Below are 19,805 nucleotides of genomic sequence, written 5' to 3'. Positions count from 1 at the left end.
ATCACCAAAAAACACAAGATAATTGCTGCCCTTTATGTAATTTCCTCGACACATCACACATGAGATTTAGACCTAGTTTGGGAGTGAGGTATTTAAAAAAAAAGCACCTATGAAAAAAAGCTGTGAGGGTTTTAGGTGTTTGGTAAACTGAAAAAAAAAGGGGCTTATTTTGGAAGCTGCTGTGAGAATAAGCTGAAATCAAAGGAAAAAGCTGAAGCTGCTATTTGCAGCTTTGGAAAACTGGTTTTTTTTCAAAGCACATGGAGCTACATTGCTCCTTTAATGAAAAGACCCACTATCAGACTGCTTTTTTTTTCCAAAAGCACTTTTACAAAAAAAGTTTACCAAACGCTCTGCTGCTTTATTTCACAGCCGCTTATTCTCACAGCACAGCTGCTTATTCTCACAGCAGTTTTTTTTCAAAGCACAGCAATACCAAACCAGCCCTTACAAAAATAAAAAAACTGTTGTCAATGACAATAAAAAAAACATAGAAAAGTATAAGTAGGATCTACCATGCTTCTAAGAAAAGTGTTTTTTCTTTTCTTTTCAAAACATAGTAATTAGTGCTCATTTAATGAAATTTTCATATAACAAGTATACCCCCCACATATTTTACAAAATTACAATCATTGGCCCTACATTTTTTTCTTTGACAATTATTAGATCACATTAAATACCATATTTTTTTTAGTCATTTAACATATTCATAACAATTTATATAAAAGTTTACCAAACACTCAAATATTTTTTTTTTTTTTTGCTAAAAGTACATTTACAAAAAAAAAAAGTTTATGAAACACTCAACAATTTTTTTTACAGCTGTTTATTCTCACAGTACGGCAGAATCATTTTTTATTTTTAAGCACAGCAATACCAATCTAGCCCTAATTAGAAACTATAATGGGTAACTAGCGCGTGAGATTTGGTGTGAAGAAATTATCATTTTCAGTAACAATGATGTATTAATCTTATATGAACAACACAATAATGACATAATGTCACATAATAAAAATTAATCATTTTTGTGACCCTATGTTACAATATATTATTGTAGTTAATTGGCAAATATAATTTAAAATTAAAAAAAAAAGTGAATAACACCACTAATTCAGTTGTCGTAATCTTCGAGTCGAGTCTTGAGTTAATAAATGTTCTTCTGTTACGAGCTTTTGTCATGCAGAAGAAGCCATAATCACCTTTTTTTGTTTTTTTTTACGACTTTTGCAGACAGAAGATTGCTTGTTTATCCGTGCAAGTACCAAATGAAACTTCGAAATTCTGAGTGGCCTTCCACTATCTAATTATCTCACGCGCTTGGAGAGTTGAGCAGCCCACCACCTCACCTCAGCTGCCAAAAGTGGGTGTGATGCCATTTTCAACCAAACACACGATGAAACTTGGGCGTCACAAACATACATCCAATATGAGTTGTGACAAAACATGTCATTTCAATGTTTAACAAACTCAATGATCAATTGATTAATTAAATAGCAAATTTCTGTGTTAAACTTGTTACTTAGTACTACGATTTAGTGGTTTTCATTTTCACTTATAAGTGAGAGGTTTTATATTCGATTTTTGCTAAATGCGAAGTTGAACCACATTAATATGGCAAGTCCATTATAAGGTTTAGTTTACTCTCCTACCCTTTAGTGTAGAAACTATCGTTTATAAAAAATTAAAAAAAAAAAAAACACTATACGTGGTTTTAGTAGGATGTACATTCAGGAACCACTACAACTTTATGAACTTAAATGATCCAACTTCGTCACTTGGAAAATATCATTACCTATTTTCACTTATCCGAGGAAGAACTGATAATTACCTATGTGAAGAAAAATTTTGATTGAAGAGACTACATATGTATGTTATAGCAGTAAAACACGTATTAAAAACTGTCGCCAAGTATTACGTCTAAGAATTTTTATTACGTGTAATAGATTTTACTCTTGTGGATAGTGAGTTTAATATCAAAATATTATATATGTCAAGCTAGCTTAGTGATGTAGAATAAATAGCTGAGTGGACTGAAGACGAAATGAACCGAAGGAAAACAAAAGGAACAATGGAAAATTTACAGATTTGACGTCCGAGCTCCGTTCGCGGCACATGAATTTTAGCCGATTGTTTTTATATAAAAATATTGCATGTATATCTAAATCACGTCATTTATGTGGATGCATTCAATTGGAATTTTGAGAGATTTTAATTTTTTTTTTTCCAAATCCAGGAGTATTCAATCAAGATATTAAGTAATTTTATGAAAGTTTAAGTGTATCCAATCAAGATTTTAAAAGAGTTTATAACATTCCAAGTTTCAATTAGAATTTAAAAAGTTGTGGAATTTGAGGGAATTAGAGAGATTTCGTTATGTATTTTTAACATTCACAAATCTGACATTTCGCCCCTGAGAATTCGGAAGCTTAAATAGACTTTAAAATCGTACGACATTTTAAAGTTTGGAATAAAAATCAGACCTTTCGTGTTTCCAACTGATTAATGTTTTGTATTTGCTAAGACCTCCTAAGAACTTCCGAAGCTATGATTAAGTCTATTTAAGCTTTATTGCTCCCAATGTAATTCATCAATTTATAATTAATCAATTACCCTTTTGGATTTTCTCACAAACTCTAGTGCACTTCAAAAAACTTTGTTCTTCGAGTTCATACGTTTGTAACCCTCTAAACTTGTGTTGTGTCACTTAGCCCAGATCCTACAACTGTCGATCTATTGTTGTATTGCAAAGAAATGACCCACACGATTACAATGCACATTAGTAACTATACTCAAAAGATTTGAATAACATTTACTTTGAAGGAATAATATAATGATCTTGAGAACCGCATAACATGTCACCTAATACTACGATCTAGTGATACCCCACTTCACACATAGTGAGAGATCTTATATTTGAATCTCGTGAATTATAAATTCAACACCAATTCATTTCTTCCACTCCTTAGTGTAAATATATTGTTGTATTAAAAAATTAACCACATAAAATAAACTCTCCGATTGTTTTTATATAAAAATATTGCATGTATATCTAAATCACGTCATTTATGTGGATGCATTCAATTGGAATTTTGAGAGATTTTAATTTTTTTTTTTCCAAATCCAGGAGTATTCAATCAAGATATTAAGTAATTTTATGAAAGTTTAAGTGTATCCAATCAAGATTTTAAAAGAGTTTATAACATTCCAAGTTTCAATTAGAATTTAAAAAGTTGTGGAATTTGAGGGAATTAGAGAGATTTCGTTATGTATTTTTAACATTCACAAATCTGACATTTCGCCCCTGAGAATTTGAGGTAATTCATTGAAAATTTTACATTGAATCTCTAGAAATATGTTAAACTCCATCAAAATTTGTGGATATATAAATCATTAAGATCTCTCAAAATCTCAATCGAATAGATTAATAATTATATTTTGATGGAAAGTTTTGAAATACACACCATGTGTGACTTGATATTGCACAAACTACAGTGTTTGACACCTCACAATAATACTTTTATGATTTGAACCGTTTATTTTTACGAGCTTTAATTAATTACGCATAGTTAAAAGCATTAAAATATAAATTAATTTGCAATGAATTCAATGACACAAAAAGGTCTGATGATACAATTTAATATTACGGACATGTTTGATATCATATTTAGATCCAACATTTTATACTCAAAAATGATTTTTGAGTCATAAAGTAATAATTCTTCTTTGGTAGCTGATTTTCAAAAGTTGATCTCAAAAATAACTAAAAAATGCCTATACCTTGGAAACACAAAAAGTCAGTTTTAAGGTTTTTAAACTCTAGGATCCACACTCTGCCTTTCTCTATCTCTTTTTGCTAGGAGTGCGGATTCAACTCCGCCGCTAGTCGATGCGATAGGGGAGAGGTGTCGGGTTCTGTTGGATATGGTGGTGATGTAATGAATCTGATTGGCTAATTGTGGATTAGAGCGTAGGGGGACTTGGGAGATCGACGGAAGGGGAAGGGTTTTTCAGCGTGGCGGTGCCGACATCATCATTTTGTTGCAATTTGAGTGGATTGTAAATCTTTCTAACTTCAATTTTGTTATGGTTGCGATTTAAAATTCTTTTATACCAAATAAGTTTTTGAATCTTGTGAAAAATTATTCTTGAGACATAGTTTTAAGAAATGATGAATATTTTTTTAGTACGATACCAAATGGCCCTAATTGATTTCCAATTTTGATGAAAAAAAATTCATAAATAATCTTTACAGCGTTTCATCATACTTTGATGAGAAATTTTAATTACTAAGAAGGAAATATAGGGAAAGAAAAGGAAAGAAATTTCAATGGACAATCCAGGTAGGGTAAATTCCGAAAAAGGTACCGAGAATCCGAAGTCACAAAAGACTCATAGAACAAGGTTGATGACATTAATGCATCGTTACCTTGAAATCTAAGTAGTAACTACACATCACACGCACATTGCACTTGCCCCTCTTATTAGTAATACACCACACACCATTCATTCAATAAATTCACACTTTCGACTTGTGTGCAAGAGCCAACTTTGTTCTTCAAATTCATTCATAGTTGTAGAGTCGGAACGAGAGGGATAAACACAAGCAAATATAATTTTGTTGATGGTAAATTAAATTCACGTACTCTTGCAAACATTTCCCAAAAAAAAAAAAAAAAAAGAGTTAATACACCCCATTACAAGTGAGTTTTTGCTTTCACACACCAAAATAAGCGCTTGTACTTCACTCGCCCTGTATATAACCGCATAAGAAAACCTCTTAGGCGGTCATCGGACTCTCTCCCTGTATATAATTTTATACACACCTCAACTCTCTCTCTCTAAAACAATGGCTTGTCCAAGTCCACTACAGTACCTTTCACTGAAACCCAAAAGAGCCAATCTTTATTACATGACGTTAGCCGCAGTCCTCTGCACGCTCTGCTACCTCGTCGGAATTTGGCAGCACTCATCGGGCGGCGCCGTCATCACAGCCTCTGTCTCCGCCGTCGCCTCATGTCCTCCAATCACCATAAACAAAACAATCCATCTGGACTTCAAAGCCCACCACACCGCTGAGGACCTCCCCCTGCCTCCCGCGGCGGCGCGTGTGGATCACCTGCCGCCTTGCAACGCCAAGCTCAGCGAGTACACCCCGTGCGAGGACCTCACTAGGTCGCTGAAGTTCGACAGGAAGAGGTTGGTGTACAGGGAGAGGCATTGCCCGGAGAAGGAGGAGCTCCTCAAGTGCCGAATTCCGGCACCGCACGGGTACACGGTGCCGCTTCGGTGGCCGGAGAGCCGGGACTCGGTTTGGTATGCGAATGTGCCGCATAAGGAGTTGACTGTGGAGAAGAAGAAGCAGAATTGGGTTCATTACGACGGGGACCGGTTTAGATTCCCGGGTGGCGGGACCATGTTTCCTCGCGGTGCTGATGCTTATATCGATGACATCGGAAAGTTGATTAATCTCAGGGATGGGTCTGTACGGACCGCCATTGATACCGGTTGCGGGGTAAGTAAAAGTTTTTTCGTTTTTTATATTTTTATTTCAGTTGAAAGGGTTATCATGGTTATGGCTACGAGTTCGGTAATTGGTAGGTTGGTTCTTTGTCAAAGAGTAGGATACGTTTACAATGTTATGGTGGCAGGATGTCAATTCAAACGTTAATGAGTTGAATTTCGTGCTTGAATATGTGCATAATAATATGCCAAATTATTTGACAAGAAAACATTATCATTATTTCTTAAATCTTTCTATTTTTTGTTTTGTGAGATAATCGAGATCTTACGTTTATTTCTTTGGATATGTGTGTTTTTAGTTATCTAACAAGAAAACGTTTAGCATGCGCAGTCTATTTGTTGGAATTGTGATGCGCAGTCTTTTTTTTTTTTTTTTTTCTTCTTGATTGAAAATTGTTTGAGAAGTGAGAAAGTAAGCTTGTAAATGGCGATACGGTTTGATGGGATTTGTTTGTCATTTGCTTTTTTTTTTTTTTTTTTTTTTTTTTTTTGTATTTCGAGTGCTTCCTTTTGATTTTGAGTAAATTGAGTAATTCAAGGAAATCCCAAAGAAGAAAACTAAAGAAGTTTCCACCCACATTTTATTAAAAAAAGAAAAAAAAGATTAGTTAGTAGCTTCGCCACATCATTCTACCATTTCAAGGACCGAAAAGACTCATAGAGACATTCCTTAGCCACTTTCGTGAGATTCACCCTTCATGGGCAGAAACTTAATACTCCAAAAAGAGGCAAAGGAAAGTTACAGCTCAGTTTTTATAAAATTAGAAGAAAAAAAAATCATTTTAACAATATTTATTCTAATTGTCTTTGATAAAAAAGTAAAAAAAATATTTATTCTAATTGTCTAAATAGAGGCAGATATGGTTGAGTCGTCTTTGTGGACCCAGAAATTAGCAAAAATCTGGGTTGGTAGGGTGGTGGGTAGAATTACCCCACATTATTTTGGGAAAAATGGTTTTTGAAAACCATGTACTCCAGCTTGTCTTAATTAAACAATTTTTAGTAGAAATTAGACAATGGATGAAAATAACTTGAAAATATATTTTTTATATGTTCTCTCCCTTGGTACTGAAGTAAAGTGGTTCATAAAAGATAACAAGACGTTTATATTACTCTTAATTAGAATTGACATGTGGGAAAGCAATTATATATATCTTGCAATGTACTTATTTATGATGTTAATCACTTAATCTTTGTTGGGATGTTAAAAAATTATTTGTTTTTATTTTTGGTTGAAAATATGATATTATCTACACTAAGAGGGAAGGGGGTATGCTTAAACCTCACAATTGGTTAGCAATAATGTGATTCAAAATCGCATTTGACGATAATCAAACCTAAGACCTCTCACTTACAAGTGAAGAGGAATAACACTAGTGACACACCCTGATCCTAGAATCAAGGCGTACTGGGAATGTGCTCGTGAGTTCCCAAAAACAAAACCGTGAGAGAATGGTAAGCCCAAAGCGAACAATATCGTGCTACGGTGGTGGAGCGGGCCCGGGAAATGATCCGTCCCAGGCCGGGATGTGACAATTAGACCGTAGTACTAAGTGACAAAAAATTATTTGTTGATAAAAAGAATATTTGTTGATAGACTTGCCAACTGTCCTCAATTATACTTGCTACTATCTTAAGTCAATGACGTTTCTTTAATGGAAAGTGTTATTTATAAAGATAAGTTAGAAAAGTTAATTGCTCGTTTGGTAACTTGTTCATATTTCCTTAATATGCCATGTTCAATGGTGTATTCATGCAATGACAAAAAAAACAAAACAATATGTGACTGATTGAAATGAAGATTTGTTCGTGCAAACGGGATAAAATTAAATTGAACAACTCACGCTAAAACTCATTAAAATTTGTCCCTCTTTATTATAATGTCATTAAACATTAAGAAAGCTTTGATTTTCTTCTTTATCATGTGAAATTCCATGGTCAAAATGTTCATACTTCGCCACTTAGCACTATGGTTTAGTGGTCTTTCTCTTTACTTGTAAGTAAGAGGTTTTAGGTTCGATTCTCGTCAAATATGAGTTTGAACCACATTATTGTTAGCTCATTGTAAGGCTAAGTCCACCATCTCCCATTTAGTGTAGATAATTTCTTTTGTTCAAAAAAAAAAAAATCATATTTCGAATTAATTTTTGTATTTGTTCTTATATTTTTGTTTCAGGTTGCAAGTTGGGGAGCTTACCTTTTGTCCAGGGACATCCTAACAGTGTCATTTGCACCAAGAGACACCCATGAAGCACAGGTTCAATTTGCCCTTGAAAGAGGAGTCCCTGCATTGATTGGCATTCTTGCTTCCAAAAGACTTCCTTACCCCTCTAGAGCTTTTGACATGGCTCACTGCTCTCGTTGCCTCATTCCCTGGGGCCAATATGGTAAAATCGCTGTGAATCCTAATCAACTTGAGGTTAAACATTTTCTTCTGCTCTATTAGATATGGTGCTTGAAGATGTTTATTTAACTTGGGATTTTGATTATATATGCAGATGGACTTTACTTAATTGAAGTTGATCGAGTTTTACGCCCCGGCGGGTATTGGATTCTTTCCGGTCCACCAATAAACTGGGAGAATCACTGGAAAGGATGGGAAAGAACAGCTGAAGATCTTAGAGCTGAGCAGACTACGATCGAGAATGTAGCAAAAAGCTTGTGCTGGAAGAAACTGAAGCAGAAGGGTGATCTTGCAATTTGGCAAAAACCCACTAACCATGTCCACTGTAAGATGAACAGAAAGGTCTTCAAGAAACCATCCTTCTGTCAAGCTCGAGATCCCGACACTGCATGGTAATGTGCCTTTCCTTGTCAAATTATTTATTCTTCAGCTTTTGAATCTCTTTTTTTGGGTGTAAAATTTTGGTTTAGTGGTTTAGAACTTTGTTTTACCTTTGTGGGATTTGTAAAGAGATAAGAAACGAGAATTCGTCTAACTGTTAAATAAGGTTAAAGAAGGTACAGTTTGGCATTGATACCAAAACCAATCAGATAGCAAAGGCAGGCAGAGTGAAGAATCAGAATCAGTGTTAGTTAAACTGTCAAGTCCAACCATGAACCTTCCAAACACTATGTTCTCTCTGCAGGACCACGCTACTGTTGTCTTCTTGCTACCTATTTTGTTCTTTACTCAATGTTTGTTCAGCTGCCAAGATTGAAAAATCTGTTAAAAAGACTTGAGTGGAATAAATAATTATATGATCAATATTGGAACACAGTCACGTTATATAATCAATTCTCTTATGATACCAAAACATATTAACGTGGTGTAATCCCTTATGATGATACTGTTGTTAGATTATGTGTTTTGGTTGATTATCAAGTATAAATGATGAAATTGTTGTTGAATTAGAGATATTTGGTCCATTTATTTTTACACTTCCTAAGTCAGAGGGTTACGCCTCAATGCTACGCTTTCCCTTCACATAGCAGTAGATAAAATGGCTCGCATACACCTCAATGACTATATTATAACATGTCAGTTAATTATATCATGTGACTGTTTCAGTACCATGTACTCTTTTTCTCCATTTTACTCAATACCCTTGCCTTTTTTTTCCTTTTTGGTAGGTATACTAAAATGGAGGATTGTGTGACTCCACTTCCTGAAGTGAACAACATAAAAGAAATTGCAGGAGGGGAATTGACTAAATGGCCGAAGAGGCTAAACTCAGTCCCTCCAAGAATCAGCAGTGGGAGTTTGACAGGAGTCACAGCTCAGACATTCAGAGAAAACACAGAGCTATGGAATAAAAGAGTAGCATATTACAAGACCATGGATTATCAGTTGGCGGAACCCGGGAGGTACCGGAATCTGCTCGATACGAACGCTTACTTGGGCGGCTTTGCAGCTGCACTTGTTCATGACCCTGTGTGGGTTATGAACATTGTCCCTGTTGAGGCGGAGGTTAACACCCTTGGAGCCATTTATGAACGAGGATTGATTGGAACTTATCAGAATTGGTATGCTCTTTCCCTCCTAACGATAAAGTTATTTGAACCACATTTACTAACCATGCTACGAACCACGTCTCTGATCAAGGTGGAACCTACTTATACAAGTGGGTTTCACGTCAATTAGAAATATGCTAATGACTGTTGTTGCCTGGCAGGTGTGAGGCCATGTCTACTTACCCAAGAACCTATGACTTCATCCACTCTGATTCAGTTTTTACCCTCTACAAGGACAGGTGACTATCCTCAGCCTTACATGAACATTGATGAAGTTTGATATGATTTCAACAATTACGCTAGCTCACAAATTAGATGACTGTCTTGATATGTATAGTGATTGTCTTTGATGTATGCGGATCCCATAATGCATTATATACGTACGTTCACACGCACGTAGATGACTGTTTTGATAAATGTAGTGATTGTCTTGCATCGGTCATGCACGCACAAACGGCCAATAGTCCCTTTCAAGATCCTTAAAGCATTTACTAACTAGCACATGATTCATTTGCGTTGTAGATGTGAAGTGGAATATATTCTTTTAGAAATGGATAGGATTTTAAGGCCAGAAGGAAGTATAATCTTCCGTGATGACGTGGACGTGTTGGTGAAAGTCAAGAGCATCATGGATGCAATGCAATACGATGTCAGAATCGTTGATCATGAAAACGGACCCAGAGAAAGAGAAAAGATTATGTTGGCGGTCAAGCAGTATTGGACTGCGCCAGCTCCTGCCCAACAAGATGAAGGACAAAGCAAAACAGATTCATAGACCTCTAGGGCTTCTATTTGTTTTTCCAAATTATTCCAATTTTTATGTCGATAATTTTGAGAAATGTAATGATTTTTTCATGCACCCGTGATTTGTTTTGTGGTGTGAAACTTGGATTGAATTCTATACCAATGAAAGAAAGCAATTTTAAAGCAATTCTTTACAAAACATGTTCTCATTTATCAGAAAACGTAGTTCACCAGCAAGACACGCCACAAGATGATCAAACATGTACACTATGAAGTCGTCTCTCTGTAAGGCATGTGACAAGTAGAAGTTAAAAGGCCAAATTTTTTTCTTGGTTCCTGTGGTGACACGGTACTTTCAATGTGACCCTTGTGGTGAAAACGTTATTAATTAAACTCCCGTGGTGAGCCCTATTAGCAATTGAGGTACAAATCCAAACTTCCGTTAGTGTTCCGTTAAGTAAACTCATGTGACTATCACGTGGATGAGTCAAATTCATCATTTCAATTCAAATTACATCCTATTCCATGGACATCTAGCATGACTTAGGTATACTGTATACGTGTGTTCTTTCTGGGTGAGTTATGACATGCACTTGTTTCTCTTGTGAGTTGGCATCTAATTCCAGTGTACAAAGCAAATTGAAACAAAAAGGGACATAATTTACATTAACCGTTCACGAGAGAAAAAATAACTTCATCATTTCTCATACCATAATGTATTTTGCACACTAATGACAAAAGCATATTTCCAACCTGGAAAAAAAAAAGAATAAAAAAAAAGACAAAAGTATGTCTTCCATAATATATTGTGGTTCATCATAACAAAAAGTCATTAAAAATGCTTTCCACAAAATAAACAAATAATCTAGTTTTTCACAAAACAAAATCAATTCCCTTTGCTTCATCATTTTTATTTGCAAGGTATTGTGCTTTTTCATCTGTTGATTTTGCATGTTGTGCATTGGGGCCATTCCAGAAGGTCTCCAAGGATTTTTAGCATTTGATGATATTGCAGAGGTCATTCCAGGAGGTCTCCAAGGTGCATTGAAAGGTTGTGTACTGCAAGACAACGACTTGCATCAAACCACACTACGAATTAAAGACAAAATTGAAAGGTATATATGCAGACTGGTACAAATTGATAGAAGAATTAAAATTCAAATAAGACTAAGTCTCTAACTCATGATCAAAGACGTGTTGGCATTGAAAAAAAAAACAAAAGTTTATTAAAAGTATTAGGATTTCCAAACGAAATCATACCTAAGAAATTAGGGGCGACTTCATATTCACCTATTCTCCTAGCCATTGACATGGTTTTATAGGTTTAGTTTCACTGTGTTTAAGTATTTTTATTTATTTTTTATTTTTTGGTAAAATCTAATTTCAGTTAAACCCCAAGTCATATTAGATGTCCACTGCATACAATGTAATTTGAATTGAAATGACGAATTTGACCCCTCCATGTGATAGTCACATGAGTTTATTTAACGGAAGAATAACGGAAGTTTGGATTGGACCTCAATTGCTAACAAGACTTACTACAAGGGTTTAATTAACAACTTTTTCACCACGAGGGTTACATTGAAAATGTCGTGTTACCATAGGGATCACGAAAAAAATTTGGCCAAGTTAAAATTTCATACACCGGCATTATCTTATCCCGCTGAATACATGTCACTTGTGTTTGCTTTACAGGGTTTGACGTGTATGGCAGTTTGTTTGAAACATTACCTCCTATGAGAAGGGTTACTAACGACATTAACGGAGCCACATCGGAAATTAAAGATGCAGCAATCAACCAGTTCAAATATACACTACCATCTGAGGGCATCGCCTGTGGTTTCAACCTTTCAGAGATGGAACTTACAAGGAAGGGGGCTTCTTGTTTATTCGTAAGGCCAAGTTCGCTCAATGTTAGTAAGCCGTCATCAACAGTAAAAGCACGTCGGGGGTAAGACCTCTCCTCTACATGAAATCAAAACACCTCAATCAGAATACACAAAACTGTGGAAAAGTACTTGTGCTGTCTCACTCACTTATAAATAAAAAGAACCAACCATGTCATGTCTACTGAAATAGTTCAATTAAAACAGCGCATGTGATTTTGAGTCTACGGCATTGTCCCTGTTGTAAATTACTAGAATCGGGTCAAGTTTCCCCATATAACATCCCATGATCCATCACTAAAAAAAAGGCAAATGCAGATGCCTTAACAATTCGTTAATGCCCCAATCCGAAAACCAATTGAAAATGTTGTACTATTTTCTACTTTTTTTCTTTCTATTTAAAAAATAAATAAATTTCACCCATTTTTTCCATTCAATACTACAGTTTAGTGATATTCCTCTTCACTTGGAAGTGAGAGGTCTTAGGTTCGAATCTCGTGGATGACAAATTAGATACCAAATTAGGTTGCCCATTGTGTAGCTTAGCCGAACTCCCTTTCACCTTAGTGTAAAAATATCGATGTATTAAAAAAAAAATCATCTAGTTTACAACAACAACAACAACAAAACATTTTTTTTTAACTAAGTGGCCCTTTTTAACTAAGTAGGGTCGGTTGTATGAATCATAGAACGTTACTACGCTCGATTCTGTGTCACGTCTTCCATTATATCCAAGTAGTCTAAGTCTTTTTTTAGAGTATCTTCTAAAGTCTTCCTAGGTCTTCCTCTACCCCTTCGACCCTAAACCTCTGTCCTGTAATCACATCTTCTAACCAGAGCGTTAGTAAGCCTTCGTTTCACATGTCCAAACTATCGTAACCCATTTTCTCTCATCTTTCTTTCGATTTTGACTACTCTTACTTTAGCTCGGATATTCTCATTCCTAATCTTATCTTTTCTCGTATGCATACACATCCAACAAAGCATTCTCATCTCCGATACACCCATTATATGTACGTGTTAATGCTTCACCGCCCAACATTCCATGCCATTAAGCATTGTTGGCCTTATTATCGTCCTATAAAATTTTCCCTTGAGCTTCAGTGGCATACGACGGTCACATAACACGTCGGATGCACTCTTCCACTTCATATATCCAGCTTGTATTCTATGGTTGAGGTCTCCATCCAACTCTCCATTCTTTTGCAAGATAGATTCTAAGTAGTGAAAACGGTCACTCTTTGGTATTTCCTGATCTTCAATCCTCACCCTTAACTCATTTAAGCATCCGTTTGCACTGAACTTGCACTCCATATACTCTATCTTTGATCGACTTAGGCGAAGACCTTTAGAGTCCAATACTTCTATTCAAAGATTAACCTTTGCATTTACTCATTCCTGAGTTTCATCTATCAACACTATATTGTCTGTAAAAAGCATACCCCAAGGAATATCATCTTGAATATGTCCCGTTGACTCATCAATTACCAATACAAAAATGTAAGAACTTAAAGATGATCCTTGATGTAACCGTACAGTTATGAGGAAGCTTTAGGGCTGTCCTTCATGAGTTCTTACAATAGTCCTTGCTGCATGATACATATTCTTTATAACTTGGATATATGCTATTCGTACTCATTTTTTCTCTAAAATCCTCCAAAAAATGTCTCTTGGGACCCTATCATATGTTTTTTCCAAATCTATAAATTTCATCCAGTTTGCCTTAAAAAAAAAAACAGAAAGGAAAGACGAATATTTACCACCTTGTAAGTTCCAGGCTTCACCTCTCCACCGACATCTATGAAGTCGAACAGAACCTAAAAAGGAACAAAAATTTTGGTCAGTTGATACAAAGATGCAAGCTTTTAAACTTGAAAAGATTTTAAAATTGGACCTAAAGCTTGTCAGACTTGTGAAAGCGGCGACTAAGGCGACTTCCATTTAGCATCGTTACAAGAAGAGTCGCAGCAGTCTGATCATCTATTGCTGGTTCACAAGGAATCGAAGCACTTTTTGCAGCAACCCTACTCTCAAATTCCTTCCATTAGATTGTAGGGAAAAAAATTATAATATTAAGCCGTTGAAAGATCAAAACGACAATCATTCCATCATAAACCTCAACCTAGTTAATTAATACTTACAATTTGGGTCCGATATCTTAACTCTAAGTACTAGAAAACTACCAAACAATAAAGGGAAAGAGGAATGTTGTGTAAATTGAGGGTGCAAAGACAGTCATGGAAGTCATTGGAATCTAATTCTATTTTCTTGATACAGTTATGGAATAGATTGAAAACTACCAAACAAGTGTGAGTAGGTTTGAGACTACAAAAGCAATTGAGAAAAGAAACAAAATATTGAATCATTATTTTCCAATACAGTGGATTGCGGGCTAATAATTTTGGATTTTTGTCGAATTAATGGATTGCTAGTTTCTTAAATTAATTCAATAGATTGGGACCATACATGATCGACTGTGAAAGAAAAAAATAATAATGACGTTCAAGTCATGTTCACTTTGAATGGCTTCGGGCAAAGCAATTGAGAAAACAAAGCCTAATTAAGCTTTAGTCAAGGACACCCCAACATAATTGGATGTTGCTACCAAGCAACGAGGACAAATTAACAATGGGTCAAGAAATTCATGGAAACCCATCACGGATTTGATGGCTTCTGTGCAAAGTAAGGCCTTGCAACCATCGGACTACGAGTTGGGCTCAAGCAGGTTGCTACAAGTAACCTAAGGCTATCTCCAACCGAATGGTCTAGAGGGCTCGTAGGCCCCATGGAATCTGAAAGGGTCAAAGGGTCAACCAGCTAGCCTAATCCAGCCAGCCAGCCTCGGGCTCGGCCATAAATTTTAGCATTTCTGTTGGATATAACCGACAGGAATTCTAGACCAAATTTCAAATGCAACGACTAGCTGACGTTAGTTAGCCGTTATTTTTGAATCTTTTTATAGCTTTATTTTTTACACAATTTTTTTCCTATAACTTCTATTTTTTTCTATAACTTCCATTTTACAAAATTTGTTTCATATATTTTTTTTAAATTCTATTTTTTTTCCTATAACTTCTATTTTACAAAATTTGTTTCATATATTTTTTTAAATTCTATTTTTTTAAAATGCAACGGCTAGCTGATGTCAAGTTTCGCCATATAACATCCCATGATCCATCACTAAAAAAAAAAAGGCAAATGCAGATGCCTTAATAGTTCGTTAATGCTTTCTACTTTTTTTTGAATAAAATTCATCTAGTTTTGCCACTTAGTACTACGGTCTGGTGATATTCCTCTTCACTTAGAGGTGAGAGGTCTTAGGTTCGAATCTCGTGGATAGCAAATTCGATAGCAAATTCGATACCAAATTAGGTTGCCCATTGTGTGGCTTAGCCGAACTCCATCTCACCTTAGTGTAAAAATATTGATGTATTCAAAAAAAAAAATTCATCTAGTTTACAACAACAACAAAACATTTTTTTTAACTAAGTGGCATTTTTTAACTAAGTAGAGTCGGCTGTATGAATCCTAGAACGTCATTACGCGCATTTCTGTGTAACGTCTTCCATTAGATTCAAGTAGTCTAAGTATTTTTTAGAGTCTCTTCTAAAGTATTCCTAGGTCTTTCTCAACCCCTTTGGGCCTGAACCTTTGTCCCGTAATTGCATCTTCTAACCGGAGCGTCAGTAAGCCTTCGTTTCACATGTCCAAACCATCGTAACCTATTTTCTCTCATCTTTCCTTCAATTCCGACTACTCCTACTTTAGCTCGGATATTCTCATTCACAATCTTATCCTTTCTCCAATACCCACACATCCAACGAAGCATTCTCATCTCCGCTACACCCATTATATGTATGTGTTAATGCTTCACCGCCCAACATTCCGTGCCATTAAGTATTGCTGGCCTTATTACAGTCTTATAAAATTTTCTCTTGAGCTTCAATGGCATACAATGGTCACACAACACTTCAGATGCACTCTTCCACTTCATCCATCTAGCTTGTATTTTATGGTTGAGGTGTCCATCCAATTCTCCGTTCTTTTTCCAAATAGATTCTAGGTAGTGAAAACGGTCATTCTTTGGTATTTCCTGATCTTCAATTCTCACTCGTAACTCATTTGAGCATCCGTTTACACTGAACTTGCACTCCATATACTCTGTCTTTGATCGACTTAGGCGAAGACCTTTAGATTCCAAGATTTCTATTCAAAGATTAAGCTTTGCATTTACTCATTCTTGAGTTTCATCTATCAATACTATATTGTCTGTGAAAAGCATACCCCAAGGAATATCATCTTGAATATGTTATGTTGACTCATCAATTACCAATGCAAAAAGGTAAGAACTTAAAGATGAGCCTTGATGTAACCGTACAGTTATGAGGAAGCTTTAGGGTTGTCCTTCATGAGTTCTTACAGTAGTCATTGCTACATCATACATATAATTTGTAGCTTGGATATATGCTACTTGTACTCATTTCTTCTCTAAAATCCTCAAAAAAATGTCTCTTAGGACCCTATCATATGTTTTTCTTCCAAATCTATAAATTTCATCCAGTTTGCCTTAAAAAAAAAAAAAAAACAGAAAGGAAAGAGGAATATTTACCACCTTGTAAGTTCTAGGCTTCACCTTTCCACCGACATCTATGAAGTCGAATAGAACCTAGAAAGGAACAAAAATTTTGGTCAGTTGAGACGAAAGAGGCAAGCTTTTAAACTTGAAAAGACTTTAAAATTGGATCTGAAGCTTGTTAGACTTGTGAAAGCGGTGACTAAGGCGACTTCCATTTGGCATCGTTGCAAGAAGAGTCGCAGCAGTCTGATCATCTATTGCTGGTTCACAAGGAAGCGAAGCACTTTTTGCAGCAACCTTACTCTCAAATTCCTGCCATCAGATTGTAGGGAAAAAAATTTATAATATTAGGCCGTTGAAAGATCAAAACGACAATCATTCCATCATAAACCTCAACCTAATTAACTAATACTTACAATTTGGGTCCGATATCTTAACTCTAAGTACTGGAAAACTACCAAACAATACAGGGACAAATGAATGTTGTGTAAATTGAGGGTGCAAAGACAGTCATGGAAGTCATTGGAATCTAATTCTATTTCCTTGATACAGTCATGGAACACATTGAAAACTACCAAACAAGTGTGAGTAGGTTTGAGACTACAAAAGCAATTGAGAAAAGAAACAAAATATTGAATCATTATTTTCCACTATAGTGGATTGCGGGCTAATAATTTTGGATTTTTGTCGAATTAATGGACTGCTGGTTTCTTAAATTAATTCAATAGATCGGGACCATACATGATCGATTATGAAAGAAAAAATAATAATGACGTTCGAGTCATATGCACTTTGAATGTCTTCGGGCAAAGCAATTGAGAAAACAAAGCCTAATTAAGCTTTAGTCAAGGACACCCCAACATAATTGGATGTTGCTACCAAGCAACGAGGCCAAAAATTAACAATGGGTCAAGAAATTCATGGAAACCCATCAAGGAATTGATGGCTTTTGTGCAAAGTAAGGCCTTGCAATCATCAGACTACGGGTTGTGCTTGAGCAAGCTATTGTAGGTAACCTAAGGCCATCTCTAATCGAAGGGTCCAGATGGCAAAATGGCTGAAAGTAGTCTGAAAACCGTATCCAACCGAGGGCTAGGCCAGAAGGCTCGTAGGCCCCATGGATTTTGAAAGGGCCAAAAGGCCAACCGGCTGACCCAATCCAGCCAGCCAACTAGCCCCAGGCCAGGCCAAAAATTCTAGCATTCTTGTCGGATATAACCAACAGGAATTCTAGGCCAAATTTCAAATGCAACAGCTTGCTGACGTCAACTGTTATTTTTGAATTTTTTTGCAGTTTTATTTATTTATTTTTTACACAATTTTTTTCCTATAACTTTTATTTTTTTCTATAACTTCCTATAACTTCTATATTACAAAATTTGTTTCATATATTTTTTTTAAATTCTATTTTTTTTCCCATAACTTCTATTTTACAGAATTTGTTTCATATATTTTTTAAATTCTATTTTTTTCCTATAACTTCCTAAGCCATTATACAACATTAAATTAAATTAAGTAACATGAAACAACATTAAATAACATTAACCAACTTAAGAATTATACAACATAAAACTTAAATGTCTACTCCATGCTATTTTTGGCCCAAAGATGTGCAACAAGATCCTGTTGTAGGTACTTGTTTGTGGCACGGGAACGTATCATTCTATAGCGCCTCATGTACTCATTTATAAAGATACTACCAATTCTTGGATTGAAAGGAAAATTAGGCCCATCATATATTTTTGCACGAGCCCTTCTTGATCTATTTGAATCTTCTTGATCATCATCGGACTCTCCATCAATATATCTCGCTCGTTCTCCACTATCATATTGTGTAATATGATGCAGTTTTTAAATAATAAATTATGTTTGGCACTCGGTTGGAGACGGTTTTTTTTTGTGACAGGGCTAAAACGAGCCCTATGGCCCTTTGGCCATAAGTTGGAGATGAAGACAAATATGGCCCTGTACTGTTCATTAAAATATTAATTTCTTGGACGCCAAAGGGCTAAAACGAGCCCTCTAGCCAGCCTTCGGTTGGAGATGGCCTAATATCCTGCAAAACAAGCTGTAGGTTTGCTAGTCACGAAGCTGAGGAAAAACAACCCCATCGTGAGTCTGTAGGCTGCAGCAGTGCACAGGTCGAGGGGAAAGTGCCCATCAGAGTGATTAGGTGTGCAGTCTCGTCCAACAGAAGGGAAAGACTAGGCACTTAGCTTGGTTCTCATGCGCAGAAAGCAAGCCTAGAGGGCTGCTAGGTCAAAACGTCAAAATGATGTCATCTTGGTAGAGTCTGAGCAACAGCTCGGCTCGGCGCGACTTAGCACTTGGGTATAAACGCAGGCTAACCAGCGCAGTGGCACTTGATTGGCAAAAAATGAACATTGAGGCTTTGAATTTGTAGAAGAACCTCCTCTATGAACCTTAAGTTCCTTAGCCTCGGACAAGAATATGCTGCTAATGTGTTGTAGACCTATTTAACTGAAGAATTATAGAGAGGAAGAGAGGGGTGCGACACATAGGGAAAGAGATTGATTTGGTGTATTCTGATGTGTGTTATCTTACATCATTGTGTCTTTATTTATAGTAGTAGAAAAATAAATTCCTTACCCTTTAGGTATTACAACTGAATCAGGACACTATCTAAAATGTATAACACAACCGCAGTAGAATTTGCACAATAACATTCCTCACCTAATTAGAACTTCAACAAGATATATCTTTTACACTAAGGGGATGCAAAGTTGGGCTGAGTCACATAATAAATAACTTAATTTGGTATCAAATTCACCATCTTTTTACGTCATTTTGAATCTAAGAATCACACCATATCCAGCCAATGAAATGGTTAATTGATTGTAATTTAAATAAAATAATCACCAAATTATATATATATATATATATATATATATTTTATTTATTTTATAAAGTAATGGAAGAGTGTATTGTTTAGATTTCAGGGTGCGTTTAGACTTCCTTTACGTGTATGGTTCAAAGGCTCAAAAGCCTCGAACCAAAAGCCCACAATAATTGCCCAATCAGAAAGCCCAGGAAAAGAAATAGTCGGGTCCCATACGGCGTCGCTTCGTTCTCCTCCCTCGCTGCACAAACTTGTACAAAGAGAG

The 19,805-nt window shown here is 35.8% G+C and overlaps 1 protein-coding gene across 1 annotated transcript; it reads left to right on the top strand.

Moving 5' to 3' along the window:
- The first annotated feature begins 4,721 nt into the window (after window positions 1-4,721).
- On the top strand, window positions 4,722-10,405 carry LOC126628898 (probable methyltransferase PMT15). Its single transcript, XM_050298757.1, has 6 exons — window positions 4,722-5,512; window positions 7,697-7,907; window positions 8,019-8,316; window positions 9,094-9,486; window positions 9,636-9,713; window positions 9,997-10,405. The coding sequence occupies exons 1-6, from the start codon at window positions 4,847-4,849 to the stop codon at window positions 10,247-10,249; spliced, it is 1,899 nt and encodes a 632-aa protein (XP_050154714.1). The 5' UTR covers window positions 4,722-4,846; the 3' UTR covers window positions 10,250-10,405.
- The last annotated feature ends 9,400 nt before the right edge of the window (window positions 10,406-19,805 follow it).

The sequence above is a fragment of the Malus sylvestris genome, chromosome 7, assembly GCF_916048215.2.
Source record: "Malus sylvestris chromosome 7, drMalSylv7.2, whole genome shotgun sequence".
Taxonomy (NCBI): Eukaryota; Viridiplantae; Streptophyta; class Magnoliopsida; order Rosales; family Rosaceae; genus Malus; species Malus sylvestris.
The sequence above is the reverse complement of the archived record's forward strand: the minus strand, read 5'-3'. Positions and strand labels throughout refer to the sequence as shown.